At 33.7% G+C, this 17,638-nt stretch overlaps 1 protein-coding gene across 1 annotated transcript; it reads left to right on the top strand.

Moving 5' to 3' along the window:
* Window positions 1-1,070: 1,070 nt before the first annotated feature.
* LOC132756899 (geranylgeranyl transferase type-2 subunit beta-like) lies at window positions 1,071-10,472 on the top strand. The gene is made up of 9 exons (XM_060748046.1): window positions 1,071-1,122; window positions 3,184-3,291; window positions 4,066-4,263; window positions 4,761-4,866; window positions 5,891-6,054; window positions 6,916-7,027; window positions 7,280-7,368; window positions 7,691-7,765; window positions 8,034-10,472. Exons 1-9 carry the CDS (start codon window positions 1,120-1,122, stop codon window positions 8,169-8,171), a joined length of 993 nt encoding a protein of 330 aa, XP_060604029.1. The 5' UTR covers window positions 1,071-1,119; the 3' UTR covers window positions 8,172-10,472.
* Window positions 10,473-17,638: the final 7,166 nt, after the last annotated feature.

The following is a 17,638-nucleotide window of genomic DNA, read 5'->3' as shown; positions in this document are numbered from 1 at the left end:
GCTTAGATAAAAATAAAAACCATGAATACGTTTCGGGACGCTATGTTAGTCAGTTAGCAACTTGAACTATGCGTGGATAGACGTACGATTTCGGGCGCTATAAAGATGATTTTATGTATGGAAAACATTTTTCTCGCTATTGTTACTTACATTACTATGTCATTAACTAAAATTACGAAGTATTTCAAAATAATTTTGGTTTAGATAAACATTAAACCTTCCGGACGCTTTGTCGGTATACGGTGGTTTTTTAGCAAGTGAACTTGAGTCTAAGGTATGAATGTTTTTTTATATAAATAGAAAAAATGATAAGTAAGATTATTTTTTTTCTACCATAAATACCTCAATACATAATAATATACATTATTTACAATAAATATAACCATTCTGACTGTTTAAATAAAGATTAATGCTTCGGGACGCTTCATGACATTTCGGGACGCTAAATTCTTCGGGACGCTTTGTTAGCGCACCTAGGGAAACGTCAGTTTTCGCGCTGTAAAATAAAATTTTGTGGATGAAATGTTTATTTCCTTTTTAATGTCACTTACACGTATCATAAAAGAACTTAATTACGATTTATCTTTGCTTAGATAAAAATAAAAACCATGAATACGTTTCGGGACGCTATGTTAGTCAGTTAGCAACTTGAACTATGCGTGGATAGATGTACGATTTCGGGCGCTATTAAGATAATTTTATGTATGGAAAACATTTTTCTTATTATTTTTACTTACATAACTATTTCATTAACTAAAATTACGAAGTATTTCTAAATAATTTTGGTTTAGGTAAACATTAAACCTTCCGGACGCTTTGTCGGTATACGGTGGTTTTTGAGCAAGTGAACTTGAGTCGAAGGTATGTTTGTTTTTTTTATATAAATAGAAAAAAATGATAAGTAAGATTATTTTTTTCTACCATAAATAACTCAAAACATAATAATATACATTATTTACAATAAATATAACCCTTCTGACTGTTTAAATTAACAATAATGCTTCGGGACGCTTCAGGACGCTTCGGGACGCTAAATTTCTTCGGGACGCTTTTTAGTGAGACCGGACCAGAGCGTCTATATGTTACTTGTTAACACGTTATTTTGTCGTTTATTTAGTGATGGTAAGCTTTGTTTCTTTTAAAATGAAATTGATTGATCAATATAAAATTTTAGACCTTGTTTCAAAAATCTATTAAATGGCCTAAGGATAATTTGAGGATAATTTAAGACAGAATAACGATTCGTCCCACTGACGATTCGCCCCATAATTTCTCACTCATCATCAAAAACGACTTGTCTTTCCATGGTGACGAGTAGCTCCTCAAAGTAGTTTTGTTATAGATGTATATACTTGAACTCTCTTTGTCCAAACAGAATAAAAGGCAATCAGATTTGCATATAGTTCTTGCTTCCAAAACTTTAAAAGCCCACTCTTCCGGTACTGGTTTACTTATCTAGGTTCAATAATGCTTCATTACTTGCAATACACCCATTGACAGACTCTAATGAACTACGTAAATAACGGAGGTATATCGAGTGAAAAAACAAGATTTATTTCCCTTGGCTTCGAGTAAAATCAATATCTCTACCGCCTCAGTGGTCGAGGGGTTAGAGTCGATTACTTCTAATCCAGTTACCTCTCTGGCATGGGTCAGATCCTCGGGAGATGCTTTGGTAGTTTAGCCGGGAGGAAGGTAGTCAAGTACTGGTGTAACTCTCAAGGAACGATGGTTAGAAAACTACCCGCCTATATGACTGAAATACTGTTGAAAAAGGCGTAAAAAGAAACAATATCTTTAATGCAAAACAATGCAAAATTAGCAGTTTTTAAACCTCTAGTTTTAGTCGATTTAATGTCCGATTTTAAATTTTATTACACCAATGAAAAGCTGGTGATCTTAGCTTCATCTTGGTATATATTTCAACACATTGTTTCACACTGAAGGTATTTAAATTAAGGTTAAACCTACCACAAGTCAGACCATTTTACATATGTTTTATGCAGTGAGATATTAAAGCAATCGGTTATCTTTACTCGCAATTCTACTGATAAGAAAAGCCTGTCGCCTGCTAGTTCAGAAACTGTCAATCCGTGTACTTGCAATTTAAGATAATGATATGATAATATTTGTTGTCTACATTTAAATGTTTAGGGTATTATTTTGTTGAAATTTTATTCTTGTAAGTGTCCTATTAAATGTTGTACTTTTTTAAAATTTATTAGTGGTGTATAGATCTACTGTATTTGGGTATATTTTGGTTCAAAATACAATGATAGGAAATGTTTATTTGGGTATGTTTAATTATAGTTAAGAAAAAGTGTATATTGTGATCCATAATTAATACATAATTGTTTTAGAATTAAACATTTATTTTTAGCATATTTGGGCAATATTTAGGTAATTTGTGCTGCCCTCAACCTGACACTTTTTGACGGCGGCACGAAATACCCAAATGTACCCATGCTGCCCCTTTTTGAACATTTTTCCAGCTAGAAATTTTAAAGCTGGAGAAATTAAAATTTGACACAGTACAGCTAGGTTCTTTGGCGCCGGTTTTTCTCCTAACAAGGTAGTTTGCGTATTTCTGAGTAAGTTGACATTTAATCTGAGGTCTGTGGAGTAAACTACCTAAATTTTCCATACTGACCTATACAGGTGGCGAGGTGCCTTTAAACTTGTATCCCAAACCAGGCTTTTAGATTTTTGCATGTTTGACAGCCCTGAGGCGTTAAGTGTGGACCAAATTTTATGTGTTATAAAGCTGAACTGCTGTTATTTGAATTTTAAAGTCAAAAGTGTACTTTTACAAGAGAGAAATATTAAACATGTTACTTACAGCTTTAGCAGAGATAAAATCTCATGCATTGATTTCTGCTGTAATGTCTTCCTCAGACAGATGGAAACTTTTCTTTTATTCCGGAATCTGCCACCTGAAATGTAACTACTAAGGTGTTGTTTTTTAGAAGATATTGGCCTCGTGTTTTATATTAAAATTATGACAACTGATAATATAGATTGTCAAACTACTGGAATCAACCAGTAAAATTATAAAAAGAAAATTAAATTTCAATTTAGAAACCATCAAATAATATTGGCCTCAGTATAAGGCGGGTAGGGGGTAGGGGCGTGGAATATAATATCATGTGACAATTTATATACTTGCATTTTCTCAAATTTCAGGGAACACCAATAAAGGATGTTGTTATATCAGAAAATGCACCTAAAACACTGATGCTACAGAAACATGCTGATTATATTGCAGCGTACAGCTCGAAAAAGGAGGATTATGTAAGATGATACGCCTTTAACCCTTTCACTGCCATAGGGACAGCTTATGCCGTCCCTGTTATTTTCGGTGTATTTGCCATATGGACGGCTTTAGCTGTTTCTATTATAAAAATAGTAATAATAATAAATTAATAATAATAATAATAAAAATAATAATAAATATAAAGAAAATTATACCATCAACAATAATTATTATTATACTAACAGATTTGGAAACATAATTATATAATTATTATAATACTAATAACAAATATTATATTAATTAATAATATAGTAATTTCTTAGAAAACCCTCTGGCAAATAGGTGATCAATAAAACAATTACCCTCTGGCAGCGAAAGGGTTAATAAAGTTTATTACTCTAAATTTGTGAAATGGTCTTTCGTATGTTGTTACCTATGTCTGTAAGAAGCTGCATGAATTATATAATATTTAAAATATAAGATACAAAAAAAAGTTTTCCTATGAGTTGAGTGGTGGAAAAATGAACTATGACTTTAATCATTAATATTCCATGTTTGAGATGATTCTAAGCCAGCTGGTGGCAACATTATTAACCCATTGAACCAGTGGTTATACATGGAACTGGTAGATACACATGGAACCAGTTCTAATCAAGATCAGCAGGTACATCGGTGTTATTCAGCAAGAATTCATGAACTACGTCCTATAAATGAAAAATGTATTTGTCCAGATTGAAAGACTGACAAGTCCATGTAAGGTATTTAACGTGGTGTGAAGTGTTAATTATTGTCCATCAAACAAATATTTACAGGAGTACTGTATGACAGAGTATCTACGGGTTAGTGGTATGTACTGGGGATTGACGGCCATGGATTTGATGGGACAGCTTTCACGCATGAATAAAGATGAGGTGGTAGAATTTGTACAACAGTGTCAACATGAATGTGGTGGTATTGGTGCTAGTGTGGGACATGATCCTCATTTACTTTATACCCTTAGTGCCGTTCAGGTAATATGTTACATGAAAGGTTCATTCATATTTTTGATGAAATTTATGTTGACACTAACGCTAACATCGGATGATCCAATTCACATGGAAATGCTTTCAGTCCTAATTGTTTCTGAGAATATAGTCTCTGACTGAGTGGTTTTGGTTGTTGACTTGCCTCTTTCCACTGTGGGTTCAAATCCTGCCAGGGGCTTATGAATCTTCCATGCTAGGAAGTTATCCAGTTAGCTTACATCAGTGGTTCTACTCGGGTGTTCGCTTCCTCTACCAGAAAAGCTGGAAAGTTGCCATATGACCACTACTGTGTTGTAACGAAGTAAAGCCCCGCTCCCCAAAACTATAATAGGTAATATTATTGAAGTGCCAAATGACTGTGTGATGTCTTAATATGAAAATGAATAGAAATCTTTTGCATATGAATTACCTCCCTTGATCTGTTACTATTAAAGAGAAAGGTGTTAATAAATAACTATGATGTTTTATAATCTTTCGTTCAGATATTGACACTGTATGACTGCCAGAATTGTATAAATGTGGACAAGGTTGTAGAGTTTGTAAAAAATTTGCAACAAGATGACGGCAGTTTTTTCGGAGATAAGTGGGGTAAGAATTTGATAGGGTTGTCCCTGTTAAATGGAATTGTTTAGAAATTGTCATGAAATGTCTAATTAAGTGGTGATTGTCACTGATCTAAGAGTCCAATTATTTCTTATATTATCTTTTAAAGCTTTCATTATGAATATAGATAATTATAATAATTCAAATAAATTAACAGAATTTTGATTGGCTGTTAAACTTCGTATACAATGCTGTATATACCATGATGAACAAAATTGGGCTCAAACAACATGGTTTTCCTACATCTTAGATGGATAACTACATGTGTACATAAAATTTGTTATTCTGTTTTTGTTCTTTATGGCATATTTACCGTGCCTCGAGTCATAATGATCTCATTTAGGCTAAATTCACCTGCATAATTTGTGTAACTAATAATATAAATACCAAGCTTTTATTGACAAAAATGTTATGGCAGAATAAAACTCAATTAAAAGAGTTGCTAAATTAATATCAATAGCTGCAATTTAGATAGTAATAATAAAAATTTAAAATGTTGAAGATAAATGTTTGTTTTGCGGGAATCTCCGTGACTGAGTGGTCATGGTTATGGTCTTTGACTTCAAATCATTTGCTCCTCATCTCTGTGGGTTCAAATCCCATCAGGGGCTTTAGATTCTTTTATGTGAGGATGCTATTCGGCAAGCTTACAGAAGGTTGGTGGATCTACTTGCAGGTGTATCTGAAGTCTTCATCCATCATTTTAAACCTGGAAAGTCACCATATGACCTTGACAATGACGTTGTGACTTACAATAAACTGTTAGTTTTGCATGTCAGATTGAGATATATTTAACAGAGTGAACATGTGAGAGGCAATATTTTCATGAGCCCTGAGCTCATATTCATGAGTGAAAAATAACACAAGAGTGTATTTCTGACATAATTTCCATTCATTTATGATATATTGTTTTCATCCTCATTCAAACATAAGTCACAGTGAAAATATGGAAATATAGTTTCATTATCTACTGAAAAGCATTGTAATGAATTGTTATATTTACATACAGGTGAAGTTGACACAAGATTTTCATTTTGCGCAGTGGCATGCCTGGCCCTTCTAGGACGTCTGGATGAGATTAACACAGACAAGGCTGTGGAGTTTGTCTTATCGTGTATGAACTTTGATGGAGGGTTTGGTTGCAGGCCAGGGTCAGAATCTCACTCTGGACAGGTGAGGTCAACTAATTTGTAGCAAAGACAAGGATAAAAATCATTGTTTTATGTGAACACACCTTCCCTTTTGTCTGGTAAACTGTGATATCACGTGATTTCATGGACATGATTTCTCTTGTTCACTTTGAAAATGGTTTTGTTTAAAAATGTTTTTTCAAATATTGATATGTCATAAGAATACACTGCTCAAGTTCGAATTTGGTCATGGTTTGATGATAGCTGACAGAGTTATCCCTCTTGAAATTTGAAAAAGATCAGACATTTTAAGTTTCAGTTCATTATCTACCCAATGGTTGTACACATTCAACTCATATTTTACATATAGATACATCTTAGAAATAAGCAGTTCAAGTTTAAATTTGGACGTGGTTCAATGATTTTGGACAAAGCTATCTCACTTGAATGTTGGAAAAAATTTGAATTTTCAGTTTCAGCTCTCATACTTTTGTGGAAATGTATGTAGTCATTATTTTGGCTACAAATATACTAATAGGCAATTTACAAAAAGTTAACACTAAATAGTTTCAGTGCCTTGAACTTGTATAAAAATGGTTTGTGTTAACATGTAATAGTTTTAAGGACTTTGAAATTAAAATGAAAAAAATAGTTTGTGCAAACAAATTTGGAACTAAATATTATAACATCTGATATTTTGACTGCACTGGGGGCATGCGTGGCATGACGACACATTTCTAGTTTTAGAAAGAACTAGTTCAATAAAGTTTATAAGATGTGTTGGATATAGGGAAAGGGATACATAAATCTATAAGTCTCTTTGTTTTAGTGTGTTAGCAATGAATCTCTGTATTTCCTATATACCATAATTTTGTGTGTTACCAATACTGTTTCTGTATTTCAGATATACTGTTGTGTTGGAATGCTAGCTATACTTGGAAGGTTACACAATGTAAATGCTGATATGTTAGGTTGGTGGCTTTGTGAGAGGCAACTTCCATCTGGTGGACTAAATGGTAAATTTACGTATGTTGTTTTTTCCCATTCATATGTCACACTGTCTATTCATAGAAATAAACATACTGGCAATACGATGTTGGCACATCTATGTACTTTGGACACATTTATAGCTATGTGTTAATTGTTAACTTAAGAGGACTTCTCGCTGCATGAATGATGAAAAAAAAAAAAAAAATTATAGTACGAACAAAATAGAGTTTGCTTAAACAGCACTATATTACTGACTTTATCTTGTATGAATTTTATAGGTAGACCAGAAAAGTTACCTGATGTATGCTATTCATGGTGGGTGTTGTCATCTTTGAAAATAATTGGCAAATTACACTGGATCAATAAAGTATGTGGTATTATAAAATTGTTTTAAGCACTTTGTTTTGTTCAGTCCTTAAGGTGGAATTTTATTAATAGTTATTTGAAGAATTTGTTATGCATTTATTGTGTTGGCTTGTTGGTCAAAAGAAATATGTTGATATGTTTTCAGAAGAAATATAGGTTATTGTGTTAATAAGTTAACAGGAGAATTTCAGTTTATTGTGTTCAAAGGTGTTCAGAAAAAAAATAGATTATTGTGTTCACAGGAGAGAATTGGTTGTTGTGTGTCAATAAGTTCACATAAATAATTTTGCAAAATTAGAATTATGGTGTTAACTTGTTTGCAGGAGAAGTTGGTGAAGTTCATGCTGGCATGCCAAGACGAGGAGACTGGAGGATTTGCAGACAGACCAGGAGATATGGTAGGTATTAAGAGATGTTTTTCTGTTTAGTACTATAAAAAATTAAAACAGCACAGGTTTGTATTAAGAGATTAATACACAGCAGAGTAGGCCCAAAAGGTGATAATTGGCCCTCAAATGAATAATGGCCCGAGGGCAATATTCATTTCAGGGCTGATTATCACCGTCTGGCCCCATGTTAAACATCTTACTGCTTGTATGTCATTAGATAGACTTATGTTTAATGAAATGTGCTCAAAACTGATTAGATTGTGTTATATTCTTTCAGGTTGATCCATTCCACACATTGTTCGGTTTAACAGGACTTTCATTAATGGGGGAGGAATCAATCAAACCCGTAAATCCAGTTTTCTGTATGCCAGAGGAGGTGATTAGAAGAGCTGGTATAAAAATGGAGCTATTGTGATAGGGAGATAAATAGAAGAGCTCAGAATAGAAATGAACTATTTCGGAGATAGGGGTGATTAAAAGAAGAGCTGTGCTTTGCTTTGAAACCTGTGTGAAAAGATTTGAAGAGAAAAGCAAATGGAATTTTAATGCTTTGTGACAATACTTAATTGTATAAAAGGCTTTAACATTACTTAATTGTACAAAAGGCTGTAAAAGCAACTTCATCTGTGATAGAAATTATTACTGCTTCAACACCAGATGGTTTGTTCAGTTGTGCCATTTGTCAAGTACATTTACAACACTGTAAAATGATGCAAGTGGGTTTTTTAAGCTTACCTGTGCACAAGGTGCTTTAGTGATAATGTGATGTTCGTTTAGTGTCATTCATGATATAATTTCTTAATGCAACAATTCCATAACAACATACATGTAATTGATTTTTACCAAAATTCACATAAAAGGTCCTTCTACAAAAGTTAGATGAATGGATCCACTGCCATGCATAATTATGCTATTAAACTAGACATAAAAAAAGAAATATTTAAAATTCTTCTCAGAAACTACAGGCACCTAGAGCTTAGATGTTTAGCATTTAAGCATCATTGTACAGTTCTATACAATAGTTATATAAATTTAGACCCTAGGGTCAAGATTGGTCTTGCCCTAGGGTTTTCTTAAGTTTACAAATACTTTATAGAAAAACAATCTTTAGTGTGAAACTACATGGTCTAGAGCATCTGCTGCATATAGCTCGATATCTACAGAGGTTTTTAGGCCAAACAATAGGGTAGCAGAACTCTCAACTACATAGAATTCAGAACACATTGATTTGTATCTGTATTTAAATGTGACAGTTATTTCCCAAGCGCCGGTAATAAGTCACCTTTATGTATGTTGTTAACCATGCTTTGGAGGGTTCCAAAGGGTGTTTAAGGATAAATTTTATAAATATATTATTTGGGAGGCAATTTATTTGTGACCCTGCAATTAATATTATAAAAATATCTTTAGAGCCAGTCAAACATTTACAAAAACTTGATCAGGAGAAGATAAAAGAATTTAACAAAGAACTCTTGGTATTTCTTTTTGTTTGATTCACATTTGTAATCCATGATTTCACTTTCATTGTTTAGAAAAAGGATTTAACGGTCCACATTTGATACATTTTTGCCCTTGTACTAGACAGTCACTTGAAACATAATATTTATTATCATATCAGTGGGATTCTTTTCTTTCTTCAAATTGTTGTTTTGATGATCCATCACAGGTGCTGGTAAAATGTAAGCTTTCTGTTTTTATTGATGTCCATTTTGGTTATTTATTCCATTTTCTTGTTCTTGGTGTCACTGTTGATTTAAAGTCCGTAGTAGGTTTGTGCCTGACGCTGACTCAGTTTGTATGTTTGAGCAACATTAACGCATATTTCAAGTGTTCATCTGAGCCTTCTACCGACCTTATTCCAAAGACAATATGATCGCTAATAAAATCTTGCTGCATATCCACAGGATTATCACTGTCCTTATTCTGTAACAAACTGTTCAAATGGTTCATTTTCTTATTGTGAACTTAATTTGAAAAGATATCTGTTATAAATAATGTTACTTTTTGGTGTGCAATATTCTTTGAATTTATAATGTTAATTTAATTTCTTTCTCTGTTCATTTGATAAGTCTATTGTTGAGTATACATGTATCTCTTGTCCCTTTTCACGGACCCATAATTTTATATAGGTTCGACGAATTTCTTTGTTTTACTTGCCATCGGCTTGAATTTTTTCAATGTCCTTTAACCACGACATCTTGTACTGTTTAAATTCTTTTAATTCCAGCCCATACAAGGGATTTGTTAATAATTATTTTCCATCATGCTTGTAACTTGTCTTATAAATTTTTCTTTTTATTTCTTTATACATGTATCTTGTCTACTTTTTAATTCTTTATATAAACATTTAGCTTAAATAATTTTATCATCCTAAATCTTATGACACCATGTTGTATTAAGGGGCTTTTGATGTTTGAAGTGCACACTGTGTACATATTAATAAATATATATATATATAATAATATTGTAATATATAAATTAGCATTATATGATGTACAACAGGCCACTGATTTAGGAGGTTTTTGAAAAATTGTTTAAATATCAACAAAAAATTAATCTTAAATGTTTTGTATTCAGGAACCTTAAGAATGTACCAGTTTCCATTTTCATACATATTTTTTTGAAGTTAATGTAAGATTTTCAACTTAACTTTGTATAGGTGGTGCAATATTTAATAAAATACTGAAAGATAATTAAAATATTGCAAAAAATGTGATTTTGTATAAGATTTATCTCTCCAAAGAGTATAGACTTTACCAAAATACAAAAACAACATACAAAACAATCATAGCTTCAATAATGCTGAAACTATTTAGAAATTATAAACCCCCTATTTGACCCTATTGCGCTATAACTCATGGTATGATTACAGTACAGATAACGAGGCATATGCAAATTCCTGCGAGTATCAGGCATTACAAAAGCATGACTTCCAGTAGATTATAAATTTCTCGTCGGTAACAAGTGACAATTTAGTTTGCGGGACTCTGTGAATCTCTGAGTCAAAAGTACACAAGATTGATTTGGTATGATATATAATTCATTTATTCTTTAATCTAATGCTCTACCTCTAAACTAAAATCTTTGAACGCATGTATTTTTTCATAGACACAAATTGAATTAAATCATAGTGTACTTGTCAGAGAACTTACGGAGAATCTATCTAAATTAAAGCTCGATTTAAAATTATCTTTGTTTCTCATCCCGCGACTCATGTCAGTTTGGGTAGGGTAGGAAGGTATATGAAAGGACACTCTAGGGCACTTGCGTTGTTCATGCCGATAAAATGACTAGTCCAGCGGCCTATTTCAATGGGAAACTTGTAGTTACCAGTGCCAAAATGGAATAGGCACATTCTTAATAAATTTGGGAGGGATATAAGATATTTCTCAAGGTTAATAGTTTCTTTATAAAAGCTGTACATTCCGTCTTTATTACAAGTTTCTAATGTTGAGGACCATTCCTGTTTAAACTGATCTATTAGGGGTTGACTTGATCAGTTTGTGGACGTTATAAACATGTATATAATGTTGGGTTTGCAAAAATACGAATTAGCCTACCTGTAATATCTAAAATATTATTAGATATTTAAAACAAAATTTATCCACTTATATCTACGATCAGGCTGTATCATGTAACTGTAGCACATATGTAATATTTTTGATTCATTTGACAAGGTTAACTTATTCCAGAATTTAACAGTTTGAGATTTAATAGTGATATCTATGGGGTAACGTCCTAGCTCTGCATACAGCATGTATCGAGGAGCACTCTCTCATTTTAGTGATTTTAAGTAGGAAGTTAACAGTCATGAACTTGTTCAATCAGGTTTAAATTTTCATAACCCCAAATTATATATTATATATTTGAACTAAAATTTTTGCAAATAACTTTACCTTGTGGTCGCGTTATGATTTTTCATTTCGTAATATTCAGACCACCTCATACAAGCATCAAAACATCTACTTGTTTTATTTGTGAATACTTAAACAGATGTTTTTAGACCAGACTAAGACCTCGAGTGAAACTGCTAGTATGAGAAAGACACATGTATAATATACTACATGTACACACAAACGATTAAGGGGAAGTAAATCAATCATAACTCTGAAATGAATCTAAATGAATTACCTATCTTGATAGCATGTTAACTGTTTATTATTTGACCATATTTAAAACACCTGCCTTTTGACAGCAGTTCTACAACACAAAAACTTTCAATAAGATTTGTATTATAATTGTGTTTTGTCATATTATTTTCTTAAATAAATTTATGGCTTTAATTAACAATGTCGATCTTTTCTCCGCATATCTTTTAATGTAAACGTCAGGCAAAGTAAAACGAAAAGGCGAAGAAAGAATGATGCACATGTAGTTTTCTTGGTGTTCATCTCATTAAACTACAAATGAAACGTACCGTAATTCACATTTAATTATTTTGTGCCTGATTTTTATTCGTTATTCTTCATTGCTTGTGTTTAAGGGTTCGCTTGAATCCAGCGCTTGTATCGGCGCGACTTAGAATTTTATTAATTCAAAACAGTACATGTATTTAACAGTTTTTATGAAGAAGTTTACTTGCAATTCTCTGCATGGCAATCAATAACAAAATACTTGTACCTGTCAATGAAAATCTATTAAATTCACTTGCGGAATCTTAAAGTGACGTTTTTTATACGAATTTAAATAATTTAGGGAAACGTTATATGAAACAATAGCCTTACAGAGATATGACCCATTTCATTTGTCAGCTGTGTAATCTTGTCCAAGTTACATTTTCTCATTGGGAAATTATTAATTTTACCAGAAGCATTTGCTCTGTGTCAATTTTTTATATACTCGGTATTGTTTTAGATTTTTAGTATTTATTTATATTGCTAGCACCAGATAGTTAGCCTATTGAGGTAGTAATATTATATTACCAAACAACACACAGACTAATTTACTTTCAACCAAAGATACGGGACTTGACTTGTTCCTTTAGATTTGCTATTCAATTACTATATGAAAGTGATCCGTAGTTTTGTAGATGGTTTCCTATATAAGCTATGGATCTCTTTAGCACATATGGAGCTCAGATGAAATTTTGACCAGCAATTCCTTTATTTTGAAACCAATCTCAATAAATGTTTCAATAAGTGTTTGTTTGAATGTTAATCATTGTTTGGTGGTAAGATTTTGTGAAAACTCTGTATTTTGAATCCGTCGCATTGCATATTTTGGACACACCATAACCAACGACGGAAAGAATATTTCGATGAAGACTGCATAAAATCCAAACAAAACTAGGCAAATATTAAGGAAAGCCAGGAGGGTCGAATCACATTTCGATTTTCTTAAAAAAAGCTTTGAAATTTATATGTTTAAAATGTTGAAACTTACCCTGTGTGATTTAACTATTTTCTCCTTCACATATGCGCCCATCTTGAGCAGCGAAAATTAACATATATATTTTACCGATGCCCAAATTTTGAGATCCACATATGGTTCCACCCCTGTGATAGTAAACTAAGGTAAGTTGAGAATTTGTGAGATTAGGAGGGGGGATACCTTGAGATGACCTCAATAAATAATACTGAATAACATTTAGTTTTGAAATATTTTGGTCCAATATACATGTACATTTAAGTGTATTTTATACAGGAACTGACAGTATTTCAGAAAACAAATGTTGAAAAATTAGATACATAGCGATAGAGATGGTCCCATTCAATTTTCTATCAGAAGTTGAATTTTATAAAAAAAAATTCGACTTTCGAAGGAGTGTGCACATTTTATAAACGGATAGATACATGTAGTATGAACTATTAAGAGCGGGATACCAGTACTTATGCCAAGAAAACAAGAGCCATGTCGACATGGCTATCCCCGCCGAATGTGTTTCCTCAATGGAAGAATGTATATGTAGTAGAGCAGAATAATTCAATTTTAAGGGGTCTTTTGGTAATGAATACTGATGGCTGAAGTGATTACAGATTTGAAACCTATGTGAATAATGATGGCTGAAAATAACAAAGGACAATAACTGAAAAATAATGCAGGGTAGATTATCATTCTTGTGTGCTGCACCCCTCCTCTGTAAAATCTATCCACCTATGAAGTTTCAAGTTGATATCTCAAATACTTTTGAGATAAGCTCCGGACAAAATAGCTTGAAAAAGAACAAAGGGCAATAGCTAAAAAATTATATAGGGAAGAGTTATCATTCTTGTGCACTACACACCTCCTGGGTGATATCTATGGACCAATGAAGTTTCATGTTGATATCTCAAAGGGTTTTTTAGTTATGCATTTATTTGAAAAAAACAAAAACAATGGACAATAACTAAAAAATTATGCGGGGTAGAGTTATCATTCTTGTGCAGTGCACTCCTCCTCAATGAGATCCATCCACCTATGAAGTTTCAAGTTGATACCTCAAATACTTTTGAGATAAGCTCCGGACAAAATAGTATGAAAAGAACAAAGGGCAATAACTAAAATTATATAGGGAAGAGTTATCATTCTTGTGCACAGCATTCCTCCTCAATTAGATCTATCCACCCAAGACATTTCATGATGACATCTCAAACACTTTTGAGTTATGCTCCACTCAGGTAAAAAATTAAGTATGAAAAATAACAAAGGACAATAACTCAAAAATTATGAAATGTAGAGTCATCATTCTTGTTCACTGCATACCTCTTGAGTGAGATCTATGCACCTATGAAGTTTCATGTTGATATCTCAAAGGCTTTTTGAGTTATGCTGTGGACAAAATTAATTTTGAAAAATAACAAAGGGCAATAACTCAAAAATTATGCAGGGTAGAGTTATCATTCTGGTGCACTGCGCTCCTTCTTAATGAGGTCCAACCACCTATGAAGTTTCAAGTTGATACCTCAAATACTTTTGAGATATGCTCCGGACAAAAATGTTGGACGGAAGGATGGACGGACGGAAGTACGGACGGACGGACGAAGACTATTTCTATATCCCCCGCCGCCTTTTCGGCGGGGGATAAAAAGTGAATGTTGGAAACTTCTTCAATATCCGTTTATCCATATAAATTTGCTGTGTTTGTCAATGTGACCGTCGATGTTTCTGTCGATGATCCTTGGATGATTTGTCGTATGCGTCGAAGTAGCAGGGCCCGTAAAGAACATGTATGAAAATATACAGTACTGGGATCCTACATGTTTACCGGACAATCAGTTTACCGCACAAAATCTATTCCTGCCAAATAAGGCTTTAATTTTGCTTTGATTAAAAAATCATATGGTCTGAATCGTACACACTTTCTATTTCGAAGAAAATAACAACAAAACAACTCTCAGGCAAATATTGTTGATTCAGTTCTTTATTAACTAACATGCCCTTTTGTTTACTAGTTATTCCATGACCTGGTCATGCGGGGGAATAATCTGTTCTGCGCATTCCCGAATATTGAGGCCCTAAATTGGTTATTTTAGATAGGTTTTACTTTTAATTCTTCTCATCGTTACCTCAGGAGACAATCGTCACATATTTTTATGATAAAAAGTAATTCTAAATTTTGTTCAAACAATATCTTGTTGTTGTCTTTTACAAAGAAATGCAAATTAAAAAACATATAAGGAAACGGGTTACGCCCATGGGAAGAAACTGTACATAAAATGTACAAAAAAGAGATTTTATGGTTTTCGCAACATGCTACATGATGACCAAATGAAAACTGTATGAGAAAGAACAGAATTCCATTTGAAAATCAAAATGTGTCATACGTTTAAGGATCATGAAGAATCAATATGTTAATTGAGTTAAAAAAGTGTTAAAATTTTCAATTACACCCCTATATTGGCCTCTTCGTAAACAAGCATGGCTGCCGTGTCTATTTATGTGACATACTGTTTTTTTTTCCAGTATCTTAACATTTGCCATTCAATAGTTCGTCAGTTTCCTTAACTTAATTATGCCCCCATTTTGAAAAAAAGGGGGTATATTGCTTTGCACTTGTCGGTCCGTCGGTCCGTAGACCAAAAATGGTTTCCGAGTGATAACTAAAGAACCCTTAGGCCTAGGAACTTCAAACTTGGTATGGTGATTTGGTCATGACCAGTATATGACCCCCCTATTGATTTTGGGGGTCAAGGGGTTTAAAGGTCAAGGTCACATTGACCTTGAAAGCAAAAACGGTTTCGATCAATAACTAAAGAACCTTAAGGCCTAGGAACTTCAAACTTGGTATGGTGAATCTGTCATGACCAGTAGATGACCCCTATTGATTTTGGGGTCAAGGGGTCAAAGGTCAAGGTCACATGGACCTTGAAAGCAAAAACGGTTTTCCGATCAATAACTAAAAAGAACCTTAATGCCTAGGAACTTCAAACTTGGTATTAGGTGATTGGTCATGACCAGTAGATGACCCCTATTGATTTTGGAGTCAAGGGGTCAAAGGTCAAGGTCACACATTGACGATTGTAAGCAAAAAAATGGTTTCTGATCAATTAACTAAAGAACCTTAAGGCCTAGGAACTTTTAAACTTGGTATGGTAATTAAGTCATGATCAGTAGATGACCCCTATTGATTTTGGGTTCAAGGGGTCAAAGGTCAAGGTCACATTGACCTTGTAAGGTAAAAAAAAAAAAAAACGGTTTCCGATCAATACCTAAAGAACCTTAAGGCTTAGGAACATCAAACTTGGTATGGTGATTTGGTCATGATCAGTAGATGACCCCTATTGATTTTGGGGTCAAGGGGTCAAAGGTCAAGGTCACATTGACCTTGTAGGTAAAAAAGTTTTCCGATCAATAACTAAAGAAACCTTTTAAGGCCTAGGAACTTCAAACTTTTGGTATGGTGATTGGTCATGATCAGTAGATGACCCGTATAGATTTTGGGGTCAAGGGGTCAAGGTCAAGGTCACATTGACCTTTTAATTTAAAAACGGTTTCTGGATCAATAACAAAAGAACCCATAGGCCTAGGAAACTTCAAACTTGGCTATGGTGATTGGCTATGACCAATCAGATGACCCCTATTGATTTTGGCGTTAAGGGGTCAAAGGTCAAGTCACATTGACCTTGTAGGAAAAAGCGGTTTCCGATCAATAGTGAAAGAACCCTTAGGCCTAGGGACTTCAAACTTGAGATGTTGATTGGTCATGATCAGTAGATGACCCCTATTGATTTTGGGGGGTCTAGGGTCAAAGGTCAAGGTCACATTGACCTCTTAGGTAAAAAAACAAAGTTTCCGATCAATAACTAAACAACCCTTAGGCCCCTAGGAACTTCAAACTTGGATTATGGTGATTGGTCCATGACCAGCAGATGACCCCTATTGATTTTGGGGTTAAGGGGTTTTAAAGGGCAAGGTCACATTGACCTTGGTAGGAAAAATGCTTTCCGATCAATAACTTAAGAACCCTTATGCCTTAGGAAAAACTTCAAAACTTGGGGTATTGGTGATTGGTCATGACCAGCAGAGATGACCTAAATTGATTTTGGGGGTCAAGGGTCAAAGGTCAAGGTCACATTGACCTTATAGGTAAAAAAACAGTTTCCGATTCAATTAACTAAAAACGCTTAGGCCTAGGAACTTCAATCTTGGTGTGATGATTGGTCATGACCAGCCAGATGACCCCTATTGAGTTTTAGATGAAGGGGTCAAAGGTCAAGGTCACATTGACCTTTTAAGTAAAAAACGGTTTCTGATCAATAACTCAAGAACGCCGGCTTAGGCCTAGGAACTTCAAAACTTGGTATGGTGATTTGTCATGACAAGCCAGAATTACTCCTATTGATTTTGGATCAAGGGGGTCAAAGGTCAAGGTCACAATGACCTTGTAAGTAAAAACGGTTTCTGATTCCAATAACTAAAGAAACGCTTCTCGGCTAGAAACCTTCAAACTTGGCATGGTGATTG

The sequence above is a fragment of the Ruditapes philippinarum genome, unplaced genomic scaffold (assembly GCF_026571515.1).
Source record: "Ruditapes philippinarum isolate M1 unplaced genomic scaffold, ASM2657151v2 ctg13292_1_1_1_1, whole genome shotgun sequence".
Lineage (NCBI taxonomy): Eukaryota > Metazoa > Mollusca > Bivalvia > Venerida > Veneridae > Ruditapes > Ruditapes philippinarum.
Note: the sequence above shows the minus strand (reverse complement) of the source record. Positions and strands in the feature narration are given on the sequence as shown.

What these genes read in the sequence shown, in the direction of transcription:
- LOC132756899 (XM_060748046.1), top strand. An exon ending in GCTCGAAAAAGGAGGATTAT is followed by an intron (nt 3,292 to 4,065) that starts GTAAGATGATAC and finishes AAATATTTACAG; the next exon opens with GAGTACTGTATGACAGAGTA. An exon ending in AATTACACTGGATCAATAAA is followed by an intron (nt 7,369 to 7,690) that starts GTATGTGGTATT and finishes ACTTGTTTGCAG; the next exon opens with GAGAAGTTGGTGAAGTTCAT.